Source organism: Sceloporus occidentalis, unplaced genomic scaffold, assembly GCF_023333645.1.
Source record: "Sceloporus occidentalis isolate IW3139 unplaced genomic scaffold, rSceOcc1.0.p SCAF_3, whole genome shotgun sequence".
Taxonomy (NCBI): domain Eukaryota; kingdom Metazoa; phylum Chordata; class Lepidosauria; order Squamata; family Phrynosomatidae; genus Sceloporus; species Sceloporus occidentalis.
Genome location: NW_028316983.1, coordinates 24,535,582 through 24,559,920, shown reverse-complemented (window position 1 = coordinate 24,559,920; position 24,339 = coordinate 24,535,582). Strand labels below are relative to the sequence as shown.

Sequence of the window (24,339 nt, the reverse complement as noted above, 5' to 3'; positions counted from 1 at the left end):
CCAAATGTAAATAAATCTTTAAAAAGTAAAAGGCAAACGAAAAACTGACAGTGGGATAAATTAATCAGAGGTTAAATCTTCAGAAAGTAAACATATATTAGCCTAAGTGCAATGTCGAGTTCTGCAGAGAGAGAGCTGAACAAGTGAATCACAACTACCAAAAATAGTTCTTTTTTCCATAGCCTTCACTAGCTTTAATTTCAGAATGTGGGCACACCTGGAAGAAAGATTCTGAGAAGCAGGCTGATTCAGGGAAGACATTGTTTAGGTCTCAAGCCATATGGTCATGTAAACAGAAGCAGCATTATTTTGAATTGTGCTTTCAAATGCAAGCCACTCTTCTTGGAACTGTAAAGGTCACAATGGCTACTTTAAGGAGCTTGGGGAAATGTCTTACGGGTTGTTCCCACTTAAGATTTGAAACGATTTAAAATACAACGTTTTTAATAAAATCGATTCAAAATAACACTGTTCTTATCCCGCTATCCGAATCGCTTTGTTCATCGTTCCCATCTGGTTGTTTAAATCGAAGATTTTTCCTGCAAGCGTTCCTACTTGGCATGAAATCGGTGTCTAAATAAAGCGATTCTTCTCCTCCATACCTTATTTGGAGCTGTCAATCAATAGTACGTCAGAATGATGTAACGTTAATCCGGAATATTTGGAAGTGATTTATCTTTTGGCATCGTTTCCATTTCATTGACAGCCAGGGAGAATCCCTTCAGAGAGCACAGAGATCAATGGGAGAGGCTTCTGGCAAAAAGCGAAGCTCTTTCCAGAGGAACTATGGGATAGGTTTTGGAGGGCAGCATCCTGTCTCCCAAGACAGCCAGGGAGAATCCCTTCAGAGAGCACAGAGATCAATGGGAGAGGCTTCTGGCAAAAAGCGAAGCTCTTTCCAGAGGAACTATGGGATAGGTTTTGGAGGGCAGCATCCTGTCTCCCAAGACAGCCAGGGAGAATCCCTTCAGAGAGCACAGAGATCAATGAAGGAGGCTGCTGGAAAAGCAGGGAGGGAGCACTCTTCCCAAAGATTCTCTTTCCAGGGTTGGAGGAGAAGGCAGATTCCATTTGAGAAATGGAGGGAGAAAGGCTCTATCCCCCCCCCCATTGATCAGAGCCCTTCCTTGCCTGGGCGAGATCAGATGCCTCCTCGCGAGGAGCTTTCCCTTCCCTGCCTGGGCGAGATCAGATGCCTCCTCGCAAGGAGCCTTCCCTTCCCTGCCTGGGTGAGATCAGATGCCTCCTCGCGAGGAGCCTTCCCTTCCCTGCCTGGGCGAGATCAGATGCCTCCTCGCGAGGAGCCTTCCCTTCCCTGCCTGGGCGAGGTCAGTGCCCAAGCGGGCAGGGAATGCCTCTTTGAGAGGAGCCTTCCCTTCCTGCCTCTCCTCCGTTAGAAATGGGCTCTCCCCACACAGAGGGGAGGTTGCAATCCACCGGGGGAAGCCTTGTACTCCTTTGGCCGATGCAGGCGCTTGAGCAGCCGGGACTTCAGGCGCTTAAAGCGCTGAAGAGATTAAGCGCCTGTAAACCATTAAAATAAAAAATAAAAATAATCCTTATCTCTTATTGAAAGACCACAGCGGACAAAGGGGTGAGGGAAGCAAAAATGGCGACAGCCAGACGGATGGGGACAGAAAGGGCAACTCCCCCAAGGACAGCCCCATCGCATTCCGCTCCTCCCATTCATCTAACGCAATTTCAAAGGCTGTTGTTCCTATTTAAATGCTCCGGTTCCTAAATCGAATCAATGGAAAAACGTAGGTCAGACCCTAGTGTTTTTTTAACACGCGTTAAATGAGGAAAACTCGAATCAAAATTTTATTCCGCTCTACAATTCGATTTGTAGTGGAGACGATTGCGGGTTGCTCTAGAACCGTTCTAGGTTTAAATCGGATCCTAATAGGAACGCCACTCCTTGGATTCGATTCAGAACGCGGGGTTTCACCTACTGAGAACAACCCCTTGCTCACCTTTATATTACTTATTTAATGTTTCATTAAATGTGGATCCTCTTCAGGAAGTAACTCAAAAGAAATTAATCAAAAGGCTTATTGTGGACAATCTGGTATGTTTGTTTCAGTTTCAGGTTTGACATTGTTAAATAAAGTGGATGGATTCTGTGCCTGTATTGTATTTTGTATGTTTGAAGGCCACTGAAGGAACAGTCACATTTTTTCGCCTTTCATATATACTTTATAGTAGGGACAAGCAACACGTGGTCCTTTTGATGTTGCTAGACTGCAACATCTACACTCCCTCACCATTGCCTATGCAAGCTAAGACTGGTGAAAGCTGTAGTCCAAAAAGAGCCACCCATTTCCCACCCTTGCCTCATAGGGAGGTTTCTCTAATCTACACTGTTCTTTTTTTAAATGGGTTTCACTGTGCTTTATTCAAACTTTGGCTGTTTAAGCAATCAAAAATCACATGGGTTGGTTCGATAAACTTTAAGATCTCTCTGAAGACTTTCCCAACAGGCACCAATGTTGGGTTTATTTGCTTCATCTTTACTTTGCCTGTGAAGCAAATGTGTTTCCACTGTATCAAAGTGGATGAATAATTAGGATTGTATACAGATTATTGACCTTATCTGTTAGCATCAAATTGTTGTGCTCAGTCTGCTGATTTTGTGCTTTGCAATGCTAAATATTGAGAAAGTTGGGTTCTTTCCAGCATATAAAACAATACCCGAGAGGCTAATAAAAGTTTGTGTCATCTTTTAGTTTCACTCCAATTTTTGCATGTAAAAATAAACAAATGCACAGCATTCTGTTTGTTTTCAATAAGAAGTCATTGTTTCAATTAGTCAATAAAACATTTTATATAAATTGTTTAACTACTTTTAGCCTTCTATCCCTTTGGGCAGATATAGTTGTCATAATTATTCGACATAGTTGCTCTTCGTTGAATCTATTTGAATATACTTTTACTTATTTCTTATTTCCTCTGATTTATGAGAATATTAACTTTAAGTAGTGCTTTGACAAAGATAAGGAAGAACTAAAAGAAGAAGAAGAAAAAATCTTTAAAAAGACTATTTTAAAATTAAAATTTATTAAAATATAGAATGAAGTCAGTTGTGCTAAATAACTATGACATCAAGTTTTATTTCAAAGCTCTACATTTTGATGTAATGGATCAAGCATATACAGCACCTTATTTCAAAGTGACACAGCTGTAGATGAACCTTTGTTATATTACATAGACATTTCAGAGCTGCTTGTTTGTGAATGAATTTCCATTATTTATAGGTCTATTTTAATATTCTAACAATTTAATTGTGTTTTAATGTATCACTTTTCTATGTTTTTAATTGTATTGTTTTTAAATGTTGTGAAGCTGCTCTGAGTCCCAGTTCTGGGAAAAGAGCGGGATATATATATATATATATATATATATATAATAGCAGCTATGATCTTTGATTGACAGGGACTGAAATATGCAGAGCTACTATTTCTATCACTCTGCCAGGTCTGTGTACCTGGTACTGGAAAGCCAAGATACCTTGTTACACGCTGGGGTTTGGTTCCAAGATCCCCCATGGATAACAAAATCTGGGGATGCTCAAGTCCCATTAAATATAATGACATAGCAAAATGGTGTCCCTTATAAAAAATGGAAAATCAAAGTTTGATGTTTGAAATTTATACTTTTTTTGAACATTTTCAAACCATGTATGCTTGAATCCATGTATTAAAAAATCCGTGTATAAGAAGGGCTGACTGTATCATCTCATCTACTGCTTATACTTGGCCGAGATGATAGGTGTGATTTTACACTTGATATTGAGAACCTGAAGATGGATGAATCTTGCAGGAATTCAGTTTCCATACTGGGATAGCTTTCTTAGGATTTATTGGCTGCCACCACAATAATGAGTATACAGTTCTCCCTCGATTCTCATGCTCTTCAGACTCGTGTCCCTCGCTTATGCATGAGGGACAAATGGAGGGAGAATGAATGGGGCCCATGCCCCCACGCCTATATTCAAGCCAATGGGGCTTGAATATAGGCGAAACTCTGTTTTTGCGAGGGAGTGCAGAACAGATCCCCATGAAAAAGGAGGGGTGACTGTATTTCTAATCACCTCAGGAACAAATAATGTCAAGTAGTAGTATTAAAATAATATCATGCACAACACATGGCAGGTCGTTCTTTGGACCATATATTTATATTATATTGTATTATATTATATTTATACCCCACCTTCCTCCTTTTGGAGGACCCAAGGTAGTTCTTTTAAGGACTAGTGGAGGATTGTATGTGACTAGGGAGCCCTACAATGGTTCTCTTCTCATGGACAGATCATTATCTGATCAAACTTCTGCAGACGTAGGGGAATCTAGTCTCAGTGATTTGCACACAGAGACTAATAAATCTGGATTTTCTGAAAACCTTGGAGGATTTTTCTGCAGTTTGAACTGCCTAGTCTTTACCTGGAATGGGGTGATGACCAGGTCCATAAATACAATTACTCTAAATGGTCTCAGCACAATTGGAGAACTACTTAGGGTTGCCATAAGTCAGGACCTCCAAACCGGGACAAATGTAGGACAAATGCAGGACAACATTTTTAAATGTAGGACACATTTTTTAAAATGGAGGACACGCAAAAAAATGATGCTTTTTTAGAAATGTTAATATAAATGCATGTTTCTTAGGCATGATCAAAATGGAGGACATTTTGACATTATTCGTAGACAGATTGCAGAAATGTACTTCCCTTTCTGGCCACCCCCCTCTCTCCATTCCAAACAGCACATTTGGGCATTGAACATGGCTTTATTTTAACATTGCCTCTTGCATATTTCAGAGGCTTATTCCACAACCAAACTCTTTGGGTTTAACACTGAACATGGGTTAACATGGCTATGCATATAGAACATGGTTAAACAAAAAGTGGATTTGCCCTCGGTTTCAGGTGTCTCACCAAGTATACTTCTCAGAAGTGTGTACTTGGTCAAGGGACTTTGGTTTTTCTTCATTTTGACTTGTTTTGTCTGTATTCCTCCCCACTAAATAAAGAAGACATGAAATGGAGTTAATGGGTACAAGTTATTAAACAAAAAAGTCTTGTGAGACTCTGTAGGCAAGAGGTGCACCATGTTAAGAACTGCATTAAGCACACTTAGGCTGCTGCCACACTGCTTTCACTCTCATCACTCCATCCTATGGAATCCTGGGATTTGTAGTTTGTTGTGGTGCCAGGGCTGGGCTTTGAAATCTCAGGCATAAGAGAGGCAAAAGGCTTGGGCTGCATCTACACTGGAGAAATAATCTGGTTTGAGACCACTTTAACTGCCTTGGCTGAGTGCTATGGAATTCTGGGAATGGTGGTTTGTTACAGCACCACAGCAGAATGGCAGTTAACCCCTGGAAAGCTCTCTGACCAAGGTAACCAATGCCCTCACCCCAAATGTAGGGCACCCAAGCAAAAAAAAATGTAGGACATGGCCAAAAATAAAAGCTAAAAACACCCATGTAATTATAAATCCATGCTTCTTAGCCATGATCCAAATGGAGGACATTTTGAAATTTGACAGAAGAGGACATATCCTGGAAAAGGAGGAGGATGCCTGGTCACCTTGTCTCTGGTCCAAAATACACTGCCGAAATAAAACAATGCCCAGAGTTCCTCACCAAAGCTGCATCCACACTGAGGAAATAATCCAGTTTGAGAGTGACTTAACTGTCCTGGTTTAGTGCTGGGGAATGCTGGGAATTGTAGTACACTGTGGCCCCAGAGCTATCTCTGACAGGGAGTCCCATAACCCTCCAAACGTAGTTGAACTGCAGTGCCCAGAATTCCTCCCCAGGTGCATTCACACTGAGGAAATGGTCCAGTTTGAGACTGCTCAGTACTGGGGAATCCTGGGAATTGTAGTCTATTGTGGCCTCAGAGCCATCTCTGACAGAGAATTCTCAATGTCTCCCAAACACTAGCATTCCCAGGATTCCCTACCATTGAGTTAAAGCAGTCTCAAAGTGGGTTATTACTCCTGCAGAGTGTGTGAGAGATATAAAAGCTAGGGACTGGATTCATTTGGAGGATCTCTGTGTCCAAAACACACTGCTTGGACTGCCAGGGCTCAGTGCTATGGAATCCTGGGAATGGTAGTTTATTGTGGCACCAGAGCTCTCTGACAGAGAAGGCCAAATGCCTCACAGACACCAGAATTCCAGAGCATTGAGCTTTGGCAGTTAAAGAGGTCTCAAAGTGCAGAGGGGGGGGGGGGGGGAGAGAAAAGCCAGGGAGAGTGAATGAGAAGCTCACCTCGGCTGGAGGAGGAGGAGGAGGAGGGAGAGAGCCAAGGGAAGTGGCCAGGACCATCCGGAGGAGGAGCCCCTGCTTTTCCTCATCATCGCAGCCTCCTCACTGCTGGCAAGAGGCTCTGCCCCCAGGCAACGCCTCCTCTGTGGACCATTCAGCCTCCTTTTGTCAAAAGAGCTCTGGTGCCACAAGAAACTACAATTCCCAGAATCCCATAGCACTGAGCCATGGATGTTTAAGGGGGGGTCAAACTATTTCTGCAGCCTTTTGCTACCCCAAACCCCAAAGCAAAATCTCTTCCTTCACCAAGCCGTTGAAAACCAACCCAAGTGAAGGGCTGATTGCTTCTTTCCCATTGGTCAGCTTTGGGAGAAATTTGCATATTACAAGTAAAGGTGTTTAGGGCCTCAAAAACGATCCTGTGATAAAGAATTACAAGAATACTGACGCGGTAGACATTTAAAAGATGAGGCATTTAGACTCCCAGTGAAACATGAACGATTTATGGACTTTTTTTCTTTTCTCACTGTAACCTGGAAAGTAATGCCTCTTGCAAGGCATATATACCAATGTGGGCGGGCAAAAGCTCTGAGTGGCAGATGTCCTGAAGACCTGCTCTCTAGGCTATGCCAGTGCGCCAGGCAGGGAGAGTGGCGCACAGCCGTGCAGGACGGCGGGGAGGAGGCAGGGGAAGGCCGAACCTGGGGGCTAGGGGCCAAACCGGACCAGGACCGGGAGGGGGCCCCCAAAAGCAGGTTTGTCACGGGGGCTGCCGGGTTATGGCATCCCTAGAACTACTGTATGTTAGCTTCTTGGTATTTGGGGAGCTGAAAGCAGTGGAATAATTGGTTTGATTGTCAGAGCTCAAATGGTAGAAGACTTGTGCTAAGTATGAGCAAACACAAGCAAGAACCCATATTTGCGTATATTTTGTGGCAGTAAAGGTGACAAATAAAACGTATTTCCCTGCTATTATTTTATCTGTGCTGTTCTAGCCATCTTTGACTGATAAAACACCTCCTTACAAAAATTAAGGAGACCTAATAGTGAACAGCTGAAGCATATTGTAATCATTTTGCTTTGCATTTTGTGGGAGGGAAATGTTTGCCTTTACATGAATGCAAAATCTGTTTGCTGTTAAAACATCAACAGTTATAACAGATTTGGAAATGATGGAACTTGGTTCTTGTCCACATGGGTGATTTACCCCAAAATCCCCCCCCCCCGAGCTTTCCCTGTCCTGCACAACACAGGGCCAAAACCCCGTATAGGATCCAGACTTCTACATATATTCCACACCCAATTTGGGCCTCCCTCCTCCTAACCTGCATTTAAAAAGCTTACCTTTTGCTGCAGCTTTCCCCCTTGTTACCAGCTGTCTCCACAGTGATGACAGGCAGCTGTCTTCCTATGCAGTCCCTACAAGCCACCCAGTACCACTGCTATGAGTGCCAGTCACTCTGAGATCAGAACAAGGCTTAGGACCATTCACTGCACTAACTGTTGTGTACTCTAATCTTCTCTTTGGGGGTAAGATGGTGGAGAACATGGGATCTCAGCTCCCAGTAGTTTGGGAGAAAATGTTATTTGTCTTACAATATCGGCAGTGACCTAATTTTGGGATAAAAACTGCCATGGTCACCTCATGAATAATTTGATGGCATGAGTGCAATTCGGTTCCTCTGGAGCTCACAGCAGCTTTCAATATCATTGACCATAATATCTTTCCAGGCTGCTTTTCTTGGTTGTAATTAGGAAACAGAATGACTCAAGAACTTTCTGGAGGTTTGATTCTAGAATAATGTCCTAGGGAGATATCTCTTCCAGCCCTTGCCCTTCCACCTTGTTCCCATTTTTCTTTAATATTTACCTGAAACTGCTAGGGAAGATCGTCCCGACATTTGGGCTGGATCACCACTGATATGCCAATAATGTGCAGCTGCATGTTTCACCCTCTGAAACCCAGGGAGGTTGTGGTAATCCTAAACAGAAGGTTGGAGGCAGTTCTGAAATGGAAAAGGGAAATTTGAAATGTAAATAAGATTACTGTGGATTAGGGTGCTGTCTGATCTGAAAGGAGATATGAAAACAAGACTGGATGGGGGTCACATTTCCCCCTAACGAGTATGTTCACACCTTAGAAGTGATGATACACTTGATGCTAATGGTGGAAATGATATACAATATTTCATATGGGACAGAAGTTCATTGTTATTACCTTAAATTCCCAGAATCTTTCTTCAGATGGCACTGAAATTATAGCTTATCTATTGTTTACTTTAGTTGCAATTTTAAGAAAAATTAATGTTTTCTGATTCTGCTGTATGAAAAGAACCTTTGCATTTTTGTCATATGCTTATTTCACATAAACATCTCTGTTAGCGTGATTCTAAAACTGACTTCATTCTGCTGTTCTGTGGCCAAAAACAAAAACATATCATGCTTTTGGATATCTTGGATACCAAGTATTCATTTCTCCATTAAGATGAAGATGGCTGCTTTGACCTTGTAGCGGTGTAGGGTTAACCTTCTCTGTTCCTCAGTTGATAAATATCTTCCTTGTTGTGTCTGCATGTAGGCTGTGTTTGTATTACATTAACTTATCTTGCTTACCAAACAATATTTCCTTCCTTCTACTACTTTCAGTATTAAGAAGCAACCTTAATTTGCTTACCTTTGGCAACGTAGAGTCAGTTTCTAACCCCTTAGTCTATTACATCTTCCTCCAAATAGTAATTTAAAAGTATTTCCAGGATGTGTATAAATAAGAAAAAGTAGTTGTGTCAGTCTGTTTCAGGAAAAGTAGCAGAGTCTTGTAGCATCTGTAAGGCAAACAAATATTTTTTTCTGTTATAGCATCAGCTTCTATAGAATAGCATAGTGGTTAGCATCTATGCCATCATAAATTGTTTAGTCTTTATGCTGTAAGATCCTGTGCCTAGTTTGGAAGCATGCAAAACAGAGATAATGACAATAAGGGTAGAGATGGTAGTGGTGGTGATGCCAGCTTTCTCCGGTTCATAGAATCTTTGGCTTGTTACAGACAACCAAAATAAAGCTGCTTCGAGTCACAGTGGAGGTATGGTGTTTCAATGATGCATGCGTCCTAAGAGTCTAGAAGTCGCACCAAAGCCACGCTCCAGCCCTAAGGACTGGAGCGTGGCTTTGGTGTGGCTTCTGGACTCTTAGGATGCATGCATCGTTGAAACACCATACCTCCACTGTGACTCGAAGCAGCTTTATTTTGGCTATCTGTAACAGGCCATAGAGTTGGAAGAGATCACAAGGGCCATCCAGTCCAACCCCCTGCCATGCAGGAAATCTAAATCAAAGCATCCCCGACAGATAGCCATCCAGCCTCTGCTTAAAGACCTCCAAGGAGGGAGACTCCACTACACTCCGAGGAAGGAGTGTGTTCCACTGTCGAACAGCCCTTACTGCCAGGAAGTTCTTCCTAATGTTGAGGTGGAATCTCTTTTCCTGGAGCTTGCATCCATTGCTCTGGGTCCTAGTCTCTGGAGCAGCAGAAAACAAGCTTGCTCCCTCCTCAATATGACATCCCTTCAAATATTTAAACAGGGCTATCATATCACTTCTTAACCTTCTCTTCTCCAGACTAAACATCCCTGGCTCCCCGAGTCTTTCCTCATAGGGCATGGTTTCCAGACCCTTCACCATTTTAGTCTCCCTCCTTTGGACACGCTCTAGTTTCTTAATGTCCTTTTTTAATGGTGGTGCCCAGAACTGGACACAATATTCCAGGTGGGGCCTGACCAGAGCAGAATAGAGTGGCACTATGACTTCCCTTGATCTAGACACTATCCTTCTATTGATCCAGCCTAAAATTGCATTGGACTTGTTAGCTGCCGCATCGCACTGTTGACTCATGTTCAACTTGTGGTCTACTTGGACTCCTAGATCCCTTTCACATGTAGTTTAATTTTTATTGGTGTATTTTATTGGTGTATTATCCAGAATTTACTTTGGGAAGTAACTAATTCCCAGTTACAGACTGCCCAAGGAACATGGAAAACTGGATGGAGATACTGTGATCTGAATATAAAATGAGAATGTGTATATTGTTGTTCATATGGCCTTACAGTACAAAATATTCCTGTGGCTGGACCTGTTAATTAATAATGAAGCATCTGATAATGTAGCATTGTTGAGGATGAGTGAATTTGGACTGATCTGTAGTTAAAAGGGTGAATATAGAGATACATGTATGCTGGACTTTTGAAAGGAAAGTTTGTGGTACTGCTGTAAATAAAATACAATTACTTAAATTTCTAAATAGTAAGTTTTGGTATTTATTGATACATTTCTTATAATTTTTAAAATTTGTGCAGATTAGAACTGATACATCACAACTTCAGGATGACGTGATTCATCTCATTAAAGCCAAAGTGATCGAAATGAACAACATTTATAACAAAGTGGATAAACTAGAGGTTTGTTATTACCAGCAAATAATTTTTGTCCCAAAGAGTGTGCATTTGTAATTTTTTCTCTTGTCCATATGAGCTTATAAAATGGCTTTCTACAAATGTGTTGCTACCTAGGTTTTTTTAAAATGTTTTTTACCTTTCTGCAGGCTGTTACATAGGATTTTAAAATATTTTTATGTTGCCAATGCAGTCAGCCCTACATATCAAGCATCCATGGCTTGAAAATATTCAAAACAAGTATAAATTCCAAAGAGCAAACCCTGATTTTGCCATTTTATGTAAGGAACACTATCTTACCATGGCAAGGTAAGATATCCATGGATTTAGTATGGTGGTGGTGGGGGTTTCCTGGAACCAAACATCAGTGGATACCCAGAGCCCACTGTATTTGATGAAAAAATTAAGCCATGCCAATACAGAGGTTGGTATATTGTATTCCACTTGGTCCTCAATGATGTTTTAGGTAATCTTTTCAAGATTTTTGATTACTATAGAGAGGTTAGTAAGATAAATCATGCACAAAACATTCAGAACTGCAGAAACAGTGTAGTTTGGGGAAGTGAACCACCAAATCAGGCAGAGTAAAAAAGGAAATTGGAGTGATAGCTATTTTCATAGCTTTATAGCTATTGATGGTGAGACCTCTGTTTCAGCTGCAGATGTGTCATGGAATGCACACAATCATTCTGATTGCTTGTATTGAAAAGTACATGAAAGACTTAAGGATACATATGACTGGGTGCTGTTGGGAATAGGTTTGGCAGGTGGAGGTGAAAATAGAGCCTCCTATTCCTGGGGCCCAGCACCATGGAAAGGGCCCCAGGGCCCCACTATGTTGAATATGTTTTTGTTTTTCTCTGTGGTATTGCAATTTGTTGATTGGTTTTGATATCTGTTGTAAAGACTACAGCAGCCAAAATAACAACAAGTGCCTCTAGAATCCCTTGCTGAACATGTGTGAACAGCAAAACAGAGAGAAAGGGGAAAAACAAATTAGTCTGATTCACCTGCTAACCCTAGCACGTTAAAAAAGAAAGCATAGAGGTATAACTTGGGCCACCAAAATTAAAATCATAAAAAAAGCAGAGGCTGGCGAAAAGGGGAAAAACACCTTTTGATGCATTTTGGAAGAATCTTTCAAGCAGAAGGTTCAAAGTGTTTTTGTCTGCTTATGGCAAGGCTTCCTTGACCTGGTTAGTTCATTTCCCATGGTTATATTGTTAATTTTGAATAAAAACTTCACTGTAGCATGTTGAATTACCTTCTTTCTTTTATGTTTTAGGAACTTATCCCTATTGTTTGCATGTTATTTAAGCTCCTAATACAAAAAAATTTGTTAAAAATATAAATCCAGCAACAGACCTACTTCAGTGAGGTATACCTGTATCAGCTGGAAAAAGTAACGAAGTCATCAATCATAGAATCTTAGAATCATAGGCGGGTTACAGACCGTCCATTTGGGGCAGGCTGCACCCACCCCTTTCCCCGGTGTATCGGGACCTCAGCTGAGGCGCCGATCCGCTGCTTTTCAGGCTGCGGGGAAGCGGCAAAATGCCGCTTCACCGCAGCCTGAAAAGAGGTGTCCTTGGGGCTTCAAGCCCCAAGGACACCCTGCAGCGGCGGGGAGAAGGAGAAAGGGGCCGCTTGGCCCCTTTCTCCCTTGCTTCGCTGGGCGCAACCTTCTGAAGGCTGTGCCCAGTGACGCAAAGCGGCACCGCAAACCAGGAAGGAGCTCCGAAACGGACAGTGGCCATGCTAGCTTACAAATTCTGAGAACTATAGTCCAATATGTTGCTTCAGGGCTCTCGGAAAGACCATTGTCAAATGTAGAATGTTGATCCAGGTCTCAATTGTCTTCATTTCCACCCAATATTTCTAGGCCTTTGTGAAAATGGTGGCATACCATGTTTCTTCTTGGAAGGACAAGTGATCCAAGCAGAGAGGGCTCATGCCATCTTCCCATGTGCTGTCCGGAGGCTGCTTGGTTCAGTAGCTATCCCTTCATTAAAAAAAGTAAGTATGAAAGTTCCTGATGCCTGGAAAAAACGTGTTGGAAAATACTCTTTCTTTTTTCACTCATTTCTTCTATTTACTACTAACCAATTGTGAAATATTAAAGACAAAATTTGTTTTGTTTTTAATCCAAAGATCGTTGATTTTAGAGTAATGGCTTCTTAAAGACTTCTTAACTGTAGTTCTTAGAGATATGAGGGTCTATTCAAAATAGTTTGTTGAAGTCCCACATTATATTGATCCCATTACACTTCACCAATTGCATATCCCTTCTACCTTCTTTAGAAATATATAGAAAATAGCTACTCTGTTGTTCATATTACTTCTAGAGAAGTGGGAAGAGAAAGGAGAGTCTCCAGGTGGTTTCTCAATCTCCCACCACCATCACAGGCATATTTGATGAAGACACAAGAAAGAGCCTTCTCTGTGGTTGCTCCCAGGTGGAACTCGCTCCTTCAGGAGATTGTCGTCCTCCCTCTTTTCCTTTTTCCACCAGGCAAAGACATTTTTATTTAGGCAGGTCTTTGGCTTAGAATTCATGTGACAAAAAGAGCTTTTAATGGAGTGATGCTTTTAATCTGTTTTTACCCTTTTTTCATGTGTTTATCTTTTTTTACTACATTTTAGTTGCATATTGTTTTATCATGGTATTTTTTAAACTAAACTTTTAATTCTGTTTTAACTTTTGTATTATTATTATTATTAACCTTTATTTATAAAGTGCTGTAAATTTACACAGCACTGTACATACAATCTTTTTAATTGGATGGTTCCCTGCCCTCAGGCTTACAATCTAGAAAGATACGACACAAAGGGAGTGGTGGTGGGGAAGGGGCATCTCTATAATCTCTATTATAATACATATAAAATACATAGCAATACAGGAAATGATTCAATAAAACAGGCAAGAAAAGAACATCAAATAGCAAGTGACAATTATGCAATGCCTGGGAACGCTTCTCTGAACGGAATGGTCTTTAACTCCGTTTTGAAGCTGGTTAAAGACGTGATGGATCTTGCTCGCGGGGGAAGAAGGTTCCAGGAGTGAGGGGCAGCAAGTGAAAAGGGACGAATCCGGGATGGGGCAGAGGAAATCCTGGGCTGTGACAGCAGACCTTGACTACCAGAGCGGAGGGCCGGAGTGGGAAGGTGAGGAGAAAGAAGGTCTGATAAGTAAGGAGGGGCCAGTCCATGGAGGGCTTTAAACGTCGACAGCAGGAGCTTATACTGAATGTGGAAAGGGAGGGGGAGCCAGTGAAGGGATGCCAACACAGGAGAGATGTGGTCAGAGCGGTGGGTGGAAGTGATAATGCGTGCAGCTGAATGCTGGACAGAGATTAAAGGACGGAGGTGAGAAAGAGGAAGCCCAGCCAGGAGGACGTTACAGTAATCAAGTCGTGAGACCACTAGGGCATGGACCAGGATCTTGGCAGTAGAGGCGGAAAGATATGGTCGGATTTTGGCAATATTGTACAAAAAGAATCTACAAGCCTTGGCTGTGGTCTGGATCTGAGGGATACACGACAGAGAAGAATCAAAGATAAAACCAAGACTGCAGGCTTGCTGGACTGGTTGGATGGAAATGTTGTCCACAGAGACAGAAAAAGAGTGTTGAAGGGTGGGCTTAGGAGGAAAGACAAGAAGCTCCATCTTGGACATGTTGAGCTTCAAACGCCGATGGCGCATCCACTGTGAGACAGCTGTGAGGCAAAACGAGGCTTGCTGTTCAAGCCTTGGAGAAAGGTCAGGGGTGGAAAGATATAACTGGGTGTCATTGGCATACAGATGGCAGGAAAAACCAAAAGAGCTAATGAGTTTACCTAAGGACAGTGTGTAGAGAGAAAACAGAAGGGGACCCAGAACAGAGCCCTGAGGAACTCCAACAGATAAGGGAACAGGAGAAGAAGTCTGACCTCCTGCAACTACTGCAAAAGATCTGCCAGACAAGTAAGATCTAAACCAGTCAAGAACAGAGTCTGAGAACCCAAGGTCAGAGAGTATGTCAACTAGGAGACAGTGATCAACTGTGTCAAAGGCTGCAGACAAATCGAGAAGGATGAGAACAGAGTAAAGGCCATTAGCCTTGGCCCGTAAAAGGTCATTCGAGATCTTAGTGAGAGCTGTCCCTGTAGAATGCCTTGGGCGGAAACCAGACTGAAAGGGATCAAGGATGGAGTTGGCTTCAAGAAACTCAAGACAGCGCAAATAAACAACCCATTCCAAAACCTTAGAAAGAAAGGGGAGAAGAGAAATCGAACGATAGCTAGACAAAGAGGAGGGGTCAAGAGAAGGTTTTTTCAGAATTGGGGAAATGAGAGCATGTTTGAAGTCCGACGGGAAGGACATTTTAAAAAACTGTACTATATTTTTAAAATGTTTTGAAGCTGCCTTGGATCCAATATAAAAATAATATGAAATGTCAAAGAAAGAAAGAAAGAAAGAAAGAAAGAAAGGTTCTTTGGAGGCAGCTTACAAAACAAAGAAAAACCACATAAAATAACATTCAACAGCACAAACAACCCTAAATTCATCAGAAAAACTGGATTCTTAAATGTTTTTAAAATTAAAGGGGTAGAAGACAAGCTCCTTGTTGTTTCCATCTGATAGCAGTACAGGCATGAGTTCTGTCATTGGGATACCATCAAGCACTTTTCTCTGGTAGTCTTCTGGTTTAAATATGAAGGGTGGGGTGATCAGAGAAGATAGAAGATGAGCTCACTTGTCAAGCCTGTTCACATGGGACAAAGTGAACTTTAGATGCTGGAGTTCAAGCAGCTTACTGCTTTAAAGATCAACATTAGCACTTTAACCTTGTTTGAAAATAAATCCAGAAGCCAGTGAAGAATTTTCAGCCCTAGAGTAATATGTCTACAGCAGTTGGTGTTGCAGCAGCTAAACTACACAGAGACTACTTGGAGCAGCTAAACTACACAGAGACTACTTGGAGAGGGACTCATATGTAAAGCATTGAAGATTTTATCTGACCATGGAAAATTGTTTCCAGGTCATCTCTGTGGGCAGATGAATTTGTTATTAAAGGGTTGTCTATAGGAAATTACGGTTTTCTCCATTCCCTGCTAATGTGTTGTTGCTATACTGTTTCTCTCTTAAAACATTGTCCTCACATGTATACGTCATTTGCTGATTCTCAAACTCATGTCAAAAATGTAACTGAATAGTATTTTCTATCTGCTAAAGAAAGTGTGTTGGGGTGTGTGGAGGTGTATTCTGGGGTAGAGGGCATTGTGAGGCTTTTCAAATCCTTATCCCACCAAGTGTGGGGTTTTCCACTTGGGTCAGTACCACCAATGGTCAGGGTTCCTCTCATGCAGTCCCATGACTGTGGCCCAATGTGGGGTTTGTACCCTTTGACCCACCAAATGTGAAGATGTCTATAGTGTTCATTGTTGTTACCAAGAGTGAGAGCTTTCCGTGATCTCCACTTCTAGCCACAGTGTAAGTACTTCCTCTTGTACTACCTGTAAAACGTCAAATGTGGAGATCATCTAAATGCCTTCAGGTTCATGGGGATTTATGCAACGTCTGTCCTCAGTGGAGACCTCCTCTGTATATCCATTGCTGCTACCACAGACGCCTTGCATAAATCTAAAGTAGATAGTGTTTCCGGAGGCCAAAATTGTATTAAAACAAAAACCAATCAAACATCCAACCAAAACTCTGTTCTCTCTCTCCTACCCTAGAATAATTCCCCAAAACCCAGAACTTCCAACTCACTTAATGTTGTTCACCAGCCTTACAAAAATCTCCTCAAACATGCCACCAATCAGCATTAATTCCAACATTCCCTTTTCTCCCTTTTCCCAGCAGTTCTTTACCCTGCCTGTATCCACACTGCATAAATAATCCAGTTTGATATCACTTTAACTGCCATGGCTCAGTACTATGGTATTCAGTATAGTTTTGTGAAATAATTAGCCATCTCTGTCAGAGAGCTTTGCTGCCACAATAAACTACAATTCCAAGTATTCCATGAGAACTATGAAAGGATGAACTGAAAATGGGATGCATTTGTGGGGAACAAGCATATTTAAGTTTCTTGCAGGAACTGTAGAGTCCTGTGATCTTAAAGACTGACAAATTTCTTTTAGTTTAAAATTTCAAAGGCAAGAGCTCACTTACTTGAATTCATTATTAACATTCCTTGTAATGTTCCCTATCCAATCCAGACCATTTGCTTTGGAGGAGTAAGCATATTTCACTGAAGAATTTCTTAGAATATTTCTGTACTTTGAATGATAGAATACATAGTTTACATATTGATGGTGATATCCAAAGTTGTAATTACAATTTATTAACAAAATTTAAGAGCAATTAAATCTTAGGCTTCTGGATTGTTGAACTGGGTGCTGTGTGTGTGTGTGGGTGTGTGTGCGCGCACACACATAACCGCATACATGTGCATGCACACATGCATATGTAAACTTGTGTCCTTATATTTTTGTAAAGCACACTGGCTTCATCAACAGTCAGTGACATAGTACACCAGACAAAAAAGAAACAAGAAGTGAAATTACTTTTTCAGAAATTCCTTTAACGGAGGTAAAGTGAGAAAAGATCTCTTCAATGACTGTTGTCAGTTACAACTGTAAAGGAAGGCTACCCTTTATTCAAAAGCGACTTTAGTATTTTTATAAATGTTTTTGTAACTCTTCGGCAAATAAGTCTCTCTTCATTTATAGATCTTACAGAATTAGCAGTTGGGACTAGAAAGTTTATACTGTATTCTGCAACATGATGCATGGTGCTTATACTCTTCTGCAGCAATTTTCTGGTTGTCTATTATTCAAACACCACCTACATATTTTATATCCAAAGTGGCTTTATGACTGACTTACAGTATTTAATGTTCTCAGTTGTCAGAGTGCTAATAGTGGAACAGCAAAAAGGAAGTTAAACCTATTGAAAAATTGTCATATCATGACATAACTGTTTCTAATGCATTCTGCATAGCCCCTTAAGTCCCCAGTTACTGTTGGGCAAGGTAGTTGGGAAGCCCGAATCTGTATAAAGGATGCTGTGATGGAGATTTTTATGCTGAAATTCCCAAGAATAGGAAGCTAGTTCTTATGCCTTCCTCATGTCAACTCCATTTTAAAATTGTGCTTAGATGAAGGGTCTGTATTTTAAATGTTGTTTTAATGAATCTTGTACACTTTCCAGAATTTTGATAATGAAGAACAGTAAATTAAATTTGAAATAAATAATGATGGTAAAGAATTAGTAACCTGTTTTCCAGCTTTGTATATAATTTAAAAAAACACTGCTGATGATAGTAATGGTTATACAGTGTGGTTGTATAGAATGTCTTGATGCCCTGACACTTCCTCAGTTGTCCATCTTAAAAATGTAGGCAACCCTTAGCAGCATACAGAGATAGGGATCATTGAAGCCTATGTCCCTTTTTGTTCACCCAACTGTCTTGCTGCTGTTCTTGTTGCACATAGTACTCCTGAATGTTTGGCCTTTTGCCAACAGGGACATGTTGGTGCCAGGTCACAGGAAAAGCATCAGAGATACTGTCTCTAGTGTGCGTGCAAACAAGGTATCTTTCAGAAGCAGTCTTGAGTAATACTAGGCACCTCCAAGAAGAAGAACTAGGAGCCCCAGTGTGATAGGAAGCATTTAACAACTTCTGCCACTGAATACACAGGAGATTCCTCTGATGAGCTGCCTTGACATTGCAGGCTTCCATTGAAACATATAACTGGCAGGCTTCTGAAGAGAAGGTTAGAGCGGCTTATATTTCTGTGGCCTTTATCCATTTCCAGCCTTCATATTTTTTTTCAGCTTCAGGAGCCATATCTCAGTCACTAGTAGAGTTCCCAGTTCTCAGAGCATTCTCCTAGTCCTCAGGGGAAAGAGGAAAAATCTCAGGGAAGTCCTGAAGAGTGTGTTAATATCTATTTTCTTCATTTGTTAGGTCTGGTGTTTTATATTTGAAAGGAATATCCTATGCAACTTGGATGCTTAAAGTATCACACTTCATATCTTTTTCCTGGTGCATTTTCCTTGGCCTAAAGCATCTGGCAAAAGGGCATGGCAAAATTGCTTTCTATGCCACCCAGAGGATTTGGGGTATTTTCAGTTAGAAGAAATAAAAGAAATCTGGGTGGGGGACAAGGCTGGATGGGTGCAGCCCCTTCTGGTCCTATGAGGGCCATGTGTGGCCCCCAGACTTCACACTATTTCTTGGCCCTAACATAGGAGATACTGTCCTGTCCTTAATCATTGATTGGAAGTAGTGGTCAAAAAGGATTAGGCCGAACTCAGAGGCGATTGAATCCAGTTATTAAATTATTAGAAATTATTCATTAAATTATTGTGCACTGGATGGCTGAAAACTGCCAAAAATTGATGTAGGGATTGTTTCAGCAATAGTGTAGGCTTACAGCTTTGGTGTCAGCCAGTTGAGAAGGCAAAATATAGATCTGGCTTTCATGTCTTTCATTTAGGACAAATATCTATCAAATACTTATGATCACACCCTGTTTCTTTTTTAACCTTTTTTATACGTTGGAGACATATCATCCCCCCACCCCCCGGTTCTTTGACTTATGGAACAGAAGCTACTTGAAGCTAAGATGACTGTGGCCCTTATCACACGGAGGTTTTTGCAGCTCTGATCCGAAGCCACTGCGGGTCCAACCATGCAAATTCACTTTAAAACATGATGTATTATCTCATGTGATTGCTTTCTATGGGGGGTTGTTCCGAGGTGGATCCACAGTCAATCCAAAGTGACTCCTGATTTTTGTGAATTCGGTAACAAGCGAATTCACAAAAATTGATTCCAGGCTCACTTTGATTTCACTCCGAATTGGTCTGGTGTGGAATGCAAGTTTGCTTCCATCCCGGTACACCCCTTCCCCCAACCCTCAAGGTCCCACATTTTCCATGATGCTATGTGGCAATTTTGCCCCATTTGCTTCCGATGCTCCTTCAAGAATGGAGGGCACGTTTGGATGTAGCTGACAGGGATGAAGGGAATGAAACAGGAGGCTGGAGGGAGAGATGGGAGCAACGGAGGGGGCCATCGGAGGCTGGGGGGAGCAACAAACTCCAACTCCCAGAATTCCACAGCACTGAGCCAGGACAGTTAAAGTGGAGTCAAACCGGATTATTTCCCCAGTGCGGATGCAACTGTTACATAGGGAAGGAGAGTGGATTGGATTCAGGGAGGTGGTGATTTAGGGAGCATGGAGAATAATTATACTAATTATAACAAAAAAACCAAAAATTGTTTTTAAAATAATAATAATAATAATAATAATAAGTTGTTATTAGTTTGCTGAGGCACCAGAGCTCTCTGGCAGACAAGGCTCAATGTCTCATGACTCTACAGTTCCCAGAATTCCATAGCACTGAGCCAGGACAGTTAAAGTTGAGTCAAACCGGATTATTTCCCCAGTGTGGATGCAACATAAGAGAAGGCAACTGTTACAAAGAGAAGGAGAGTCGATTGGATTCAGGGAGGTGGTATTTTAGGGACCATGGAGAATAGGGGAAATGGGATCATTTCTGCACTCCTCCAAAATGGGTTTCCTTCAGATCCAAAGGATTTACTTCCAAGTAAACCTGCAGCTTCTACACTGGTTATTTTGCAGTGAAATAAATGTATTATTATTGGTATTATTATTAAGAATTATTATTATTATTATTATTATTATTATTAAAAAATCTCTTTCACTGCAAAATAATAATAATAATTTTGCCAGTAATACATTAGGATGAAACAGAGGGTATGTAGGGATAGGTGACTCCCTATTATTCACGTGAGGCTAGCATTCACGTGAAACTGGAACCAGGAAGTGGCCCCCTTCTTCACCCCGGAAGTGCAAAGGTTCACGATGCGTTCAGAGCCCCACTGAGCATGCACAAGAGTGCCAGTTCAAATCGTTGAATCCACATACTGTAGTATGTACCGGTGTGATAATTTAATGTGCACTCGCTCCGCTTTCACTCAGGAATCACCACAATTTCGTTCTTCACGTGTGATAATTCATCATGTGAATTGCCTTGGATTCTAATTGACTCTGCTTCCCCTTCACTTCGAATTGGCTCTGGGTTGGAGTTCCAGTCTTACGTTTGATAAGGGACTGTGTGTCCAACATTGCTTTCTAGGATCTCCTCTCTCTCTCTCTCTCTCTCTCTCTCTGTCTTTTTTGGGTCAGAATCCATGAGCCTGGACTCTTAGCTGACAGCAGTACATTTAGTTTTACTCAGAACAATGGCAAAGACTAAAACTACAGTTGTAACATAGTGTTGAAGCTTAGATGAAATGCATTCACCAGATGCCTATCACTGCATGATAAATACATCGTTTTTAGTTGCTAAAGGCTGAACTATCTTGAAATTTGTGGAAAGGAATGTTATGGTCAGACTTCAAAGAGACTACTTCAGTATTTGGTGCCATACAGCCTAGCTGCCACTACCTCGTAAATTTTTTAATACAAACATTTCTTCTCTTTTTTTCCCCTGCTGACCTATTTGGTCCATGCCTGAGACCAAATTAAATTCTACTGTTCCTTTTTTTAGTCTTGATTTTGGTGAAGTCCACAATGATCACATCTGATAATACCTTGACATTGGCAGCTTTGTGCTTGAGTGTGCAAGATTCACTTGTCCTTGGCTTTCAGTATCATTAAATTTAGATCCTCAAATGTGACAGAGAAGAAGGAAAAGAACTGAGACAGACATACTATTCATTTAAGGGATACAGTTGTGTGAGGCTGCTCTCATTGTAGAGAAAAACAGTGTTAGCTTCTTTACTCTTTATTGTTCTTTGACCACAAACATTACAGTATTTTCAGAGCTGTAGTTATTTTAAACTTTGCAGAATATCATCAAGTAGTATATGTACATCCTTAAATGTAATTTGACAGGGACATTGGAATTGTTGACAGATTTGTAGAATAAAATAGTATTTTATTGTAACTTTATCCTAACCCAGCAGTTGACCATCTTACCATTTCAGCTGATATGTCGGAGTTCAACCATTATTCATCTTTAGCACAGGAATACCTCATGCTTCCATTGTCAGATTTGTTGTATGCTGTGTTGAAACACACAAACTGTACCTGCAACAAGTAGACATAATTGATTCCAGAGAAAGCAGTTGGGACTGAGACTGCAGCACAATGATGGTTACTGAAGCACTACTGACTAAATGTCTGACTGGCATATATTCTGAGGAAGCTGACAGTAAACTGTGGAAGTTCATGCTAAAATAAATCAGTCTGTCTTAAAAATGCTGCACCCTCACCTTTTTTTCTTTATCTTTTAGCCATGCACAGATACATTTAGTAGGAATGAATTGCTTCCTGGATTTGAATCTGAAGCAGTTTCCATTGTTAAATAGAGTGGTAGATAGCATGTGGTTCCACTTACCTTTCAAGCACATGGATTCGCCCCTGATAAATTAAGCTTCTGCTATTCTGTATCTAAACTGCAATAACAGAAATAGATATTGTCACATTTTGGCGTTATTTGTGGTAAATTGCTGTAAATAACTGCAAATAAATCACAATAAAGGAAATGGGCACAGAGCAACCTGTGACATCATCATTAAAGAGAACTTTTTTCCATCTGGCTTAGTCACTTCATCTCATTTTCTATAAGAGTTTGCCCATGTCTTGAAATTTTCTGAGGAAGCCTTTCTGTCAATCCCACCACCCTCACTGGTACATCTGATAGGAACATAGAAAAGGGCCTTCTTAGTGGCTGAACCCAGGCTCTGGAACTTTGTTCCAACAGAAGTTAAATTGACAGCCTCCTTGTTATCCTATCATAGGCAGGGAAAGATCCTTCTGTTTCAGAAGGCCTTTGAGGGCTGGCCAGGAGGAAAGGGCCTTTCATGTGCTGTGTTGGATTTATTTGTTGTTTTTCCTTTTTTAATTGTTTGCTTTTAGCTATTTTTAACTTGATAGATTGATAGTTGAATATATTTTAACCTTTGCATGATGCAAATGTTTGAGCTCTGGCAATAGCAAGTACATTTCTATACCGTTTACCACTCTGTAAGCGGTTTACAATGTTTAAGCCAATTGCCTCCAACAAGCTGAGTATTCATTTTACCAAACTATGAAAGCATGGAAGGCTGAATGGACCTTGGAGCCCTCCTCTAGGATCGAACTTGCAACGTTATACCAGCATTTAACAACTTTACCATCAGGGGTCCTGTTTCCCTTAACTCTTGTAAGTCACCTTGAGTTCCAGAATATAAATAAATTAATAATAGTTGTAATAGTAGTAATAGTAATTTTGTTACAGATATCAAATAACTTATCTACTAGTAAAAAAAAATCCTATTCTTCTGATAGTTTCTTGGTTCTGTTTTACCAGCTCTTTTTTGCCCAACTTTGTTGGAAAATGTAACAAATCCCAGGTAAGCCTATCCTTCCCAACCTTCAATAGACTTTTTGTTTGTTTGTGTATTCCTGCATGGCAGGGTGTCAGATTTAATGGTCCCTGAGATCTCTTCCAATTCTATGATTTTATATTTGACTCCTGGGAGGCCCTAGGAGCTATAAAATTGCCCTGGGGTGTGTCTTGATCTCATCTAGTAGGGCTCTGATATTTAAAGATTTACTGAACAGACTTAAATCAACTATAAGAAAATGTTTGAGATATGATCTTTTTAAAAAGTTTTTAAAACCCTGAATCTTTAATGAAGCAGTTTTATTTGGCAGTCAACTTCTTAAACTGTACCCATCCAAGTTTTATAATTAATTTACTTGTAAAAATATATATAGGGAGATCTTGTGACACCTTTGAGAGTAACTGAAAGAAAGAAATTGGCAGCATGAGCTTTTGTAGATTGCAGTCTACTTCCTCAGATGCATTTGGTAGAGTGAATGACATATATATGCCATTGGTATGTGAGGATGTCAATTCAGATTACAAATCCTTTGTGTATGGAAATGAAGTTGCAGATTGAGTTTTAATGATGGTCATGAGTGCACAAAGGCATAGGAAATTGGTCTTTGTGCATGGAGATGAACTGGCAGATCCAATTTTGCAGTGGGACTAGCCTGTGGTGAGGGGAGTAGATGAACGTAGAGCACATCCATGGGGATGGAGTCAGATAGTGTTGAAGTGTATGTAGTGAGTAAGGAAACCATTGTCTCTCTTTGTTCAATCCATTGCGGAGGGACTGAAGTATGTGGATGAATGCCAGTTCTACTGTTTCTCTTTCCAATCTACCTTTGTAGTTCTTTTGTTAAACTGTCACTGTTCTGAGGTCTGAGATGGAATGCCCAGGGAGATTGGAATGTTCTGCCACTGATTTTTGTGTATTCCCATTCCTAATGTCTGATTTGTGTCCATCTATCCTCTGGCACACGGTCTGGCCTGTTTGCCCAAGGCAGAATGCTGAAGGGCATTACCGGCACAGTATAGCATAGATCTCATTGGAGGATGAGCACGTGAAGGCCTGCCTAATATTAGGTCTTGTGATGATATTTCCTGGAAAAAGTTATACTATTGTTGTCTGGAATCATGGCACTATTGTTGGTTGTGGAGTCTTTCAGTAGCAAGGCAAGTTTATTCTCTCCTAGGGAAGAGAAGTGCACCTCATAGATGGTT

General features: G+C 41.0%; 1 protein-coding gene and 1 long non-coding RNA gene across 2 annotated transcripts in view; one reads left to right on the top strand and one right to left on the bottom strand.

Annotated features, from left to right (window-relative positions):
• Positions 1-24,339, top strand: part of BCAS4 (breast carcinoma amplified sequence 4) — a 66,666-nt gene that overhangs the window by 13,245 nt on the left and 29,082 nt on the right. The window contains 3 exon segments of the mRNA XM_089513831.1: positions 10,624-10,725; positions 12,602-12,629; positions 12,632-12,735. Coding sequence (XP_089369957.1) covers positions 10,624-10,725; positions 12,602-12,629; positions 12,632-12,735 — 234 coding nt within the window.
• Positions 4,794-9,091, bottom strand: LOC149315654 (uncharacterized). Its single transcript, XR_016280383.1, has 3 exons — positions 8,949-9,091; positions 8,145-8,280; positions 4,794-5,018 (listed from the first exon to the last, which is right to left on the bottom strand). It is a non-coding gene; the product is annotated as an uncharacterized LOC149315654 (long non-coding RNA).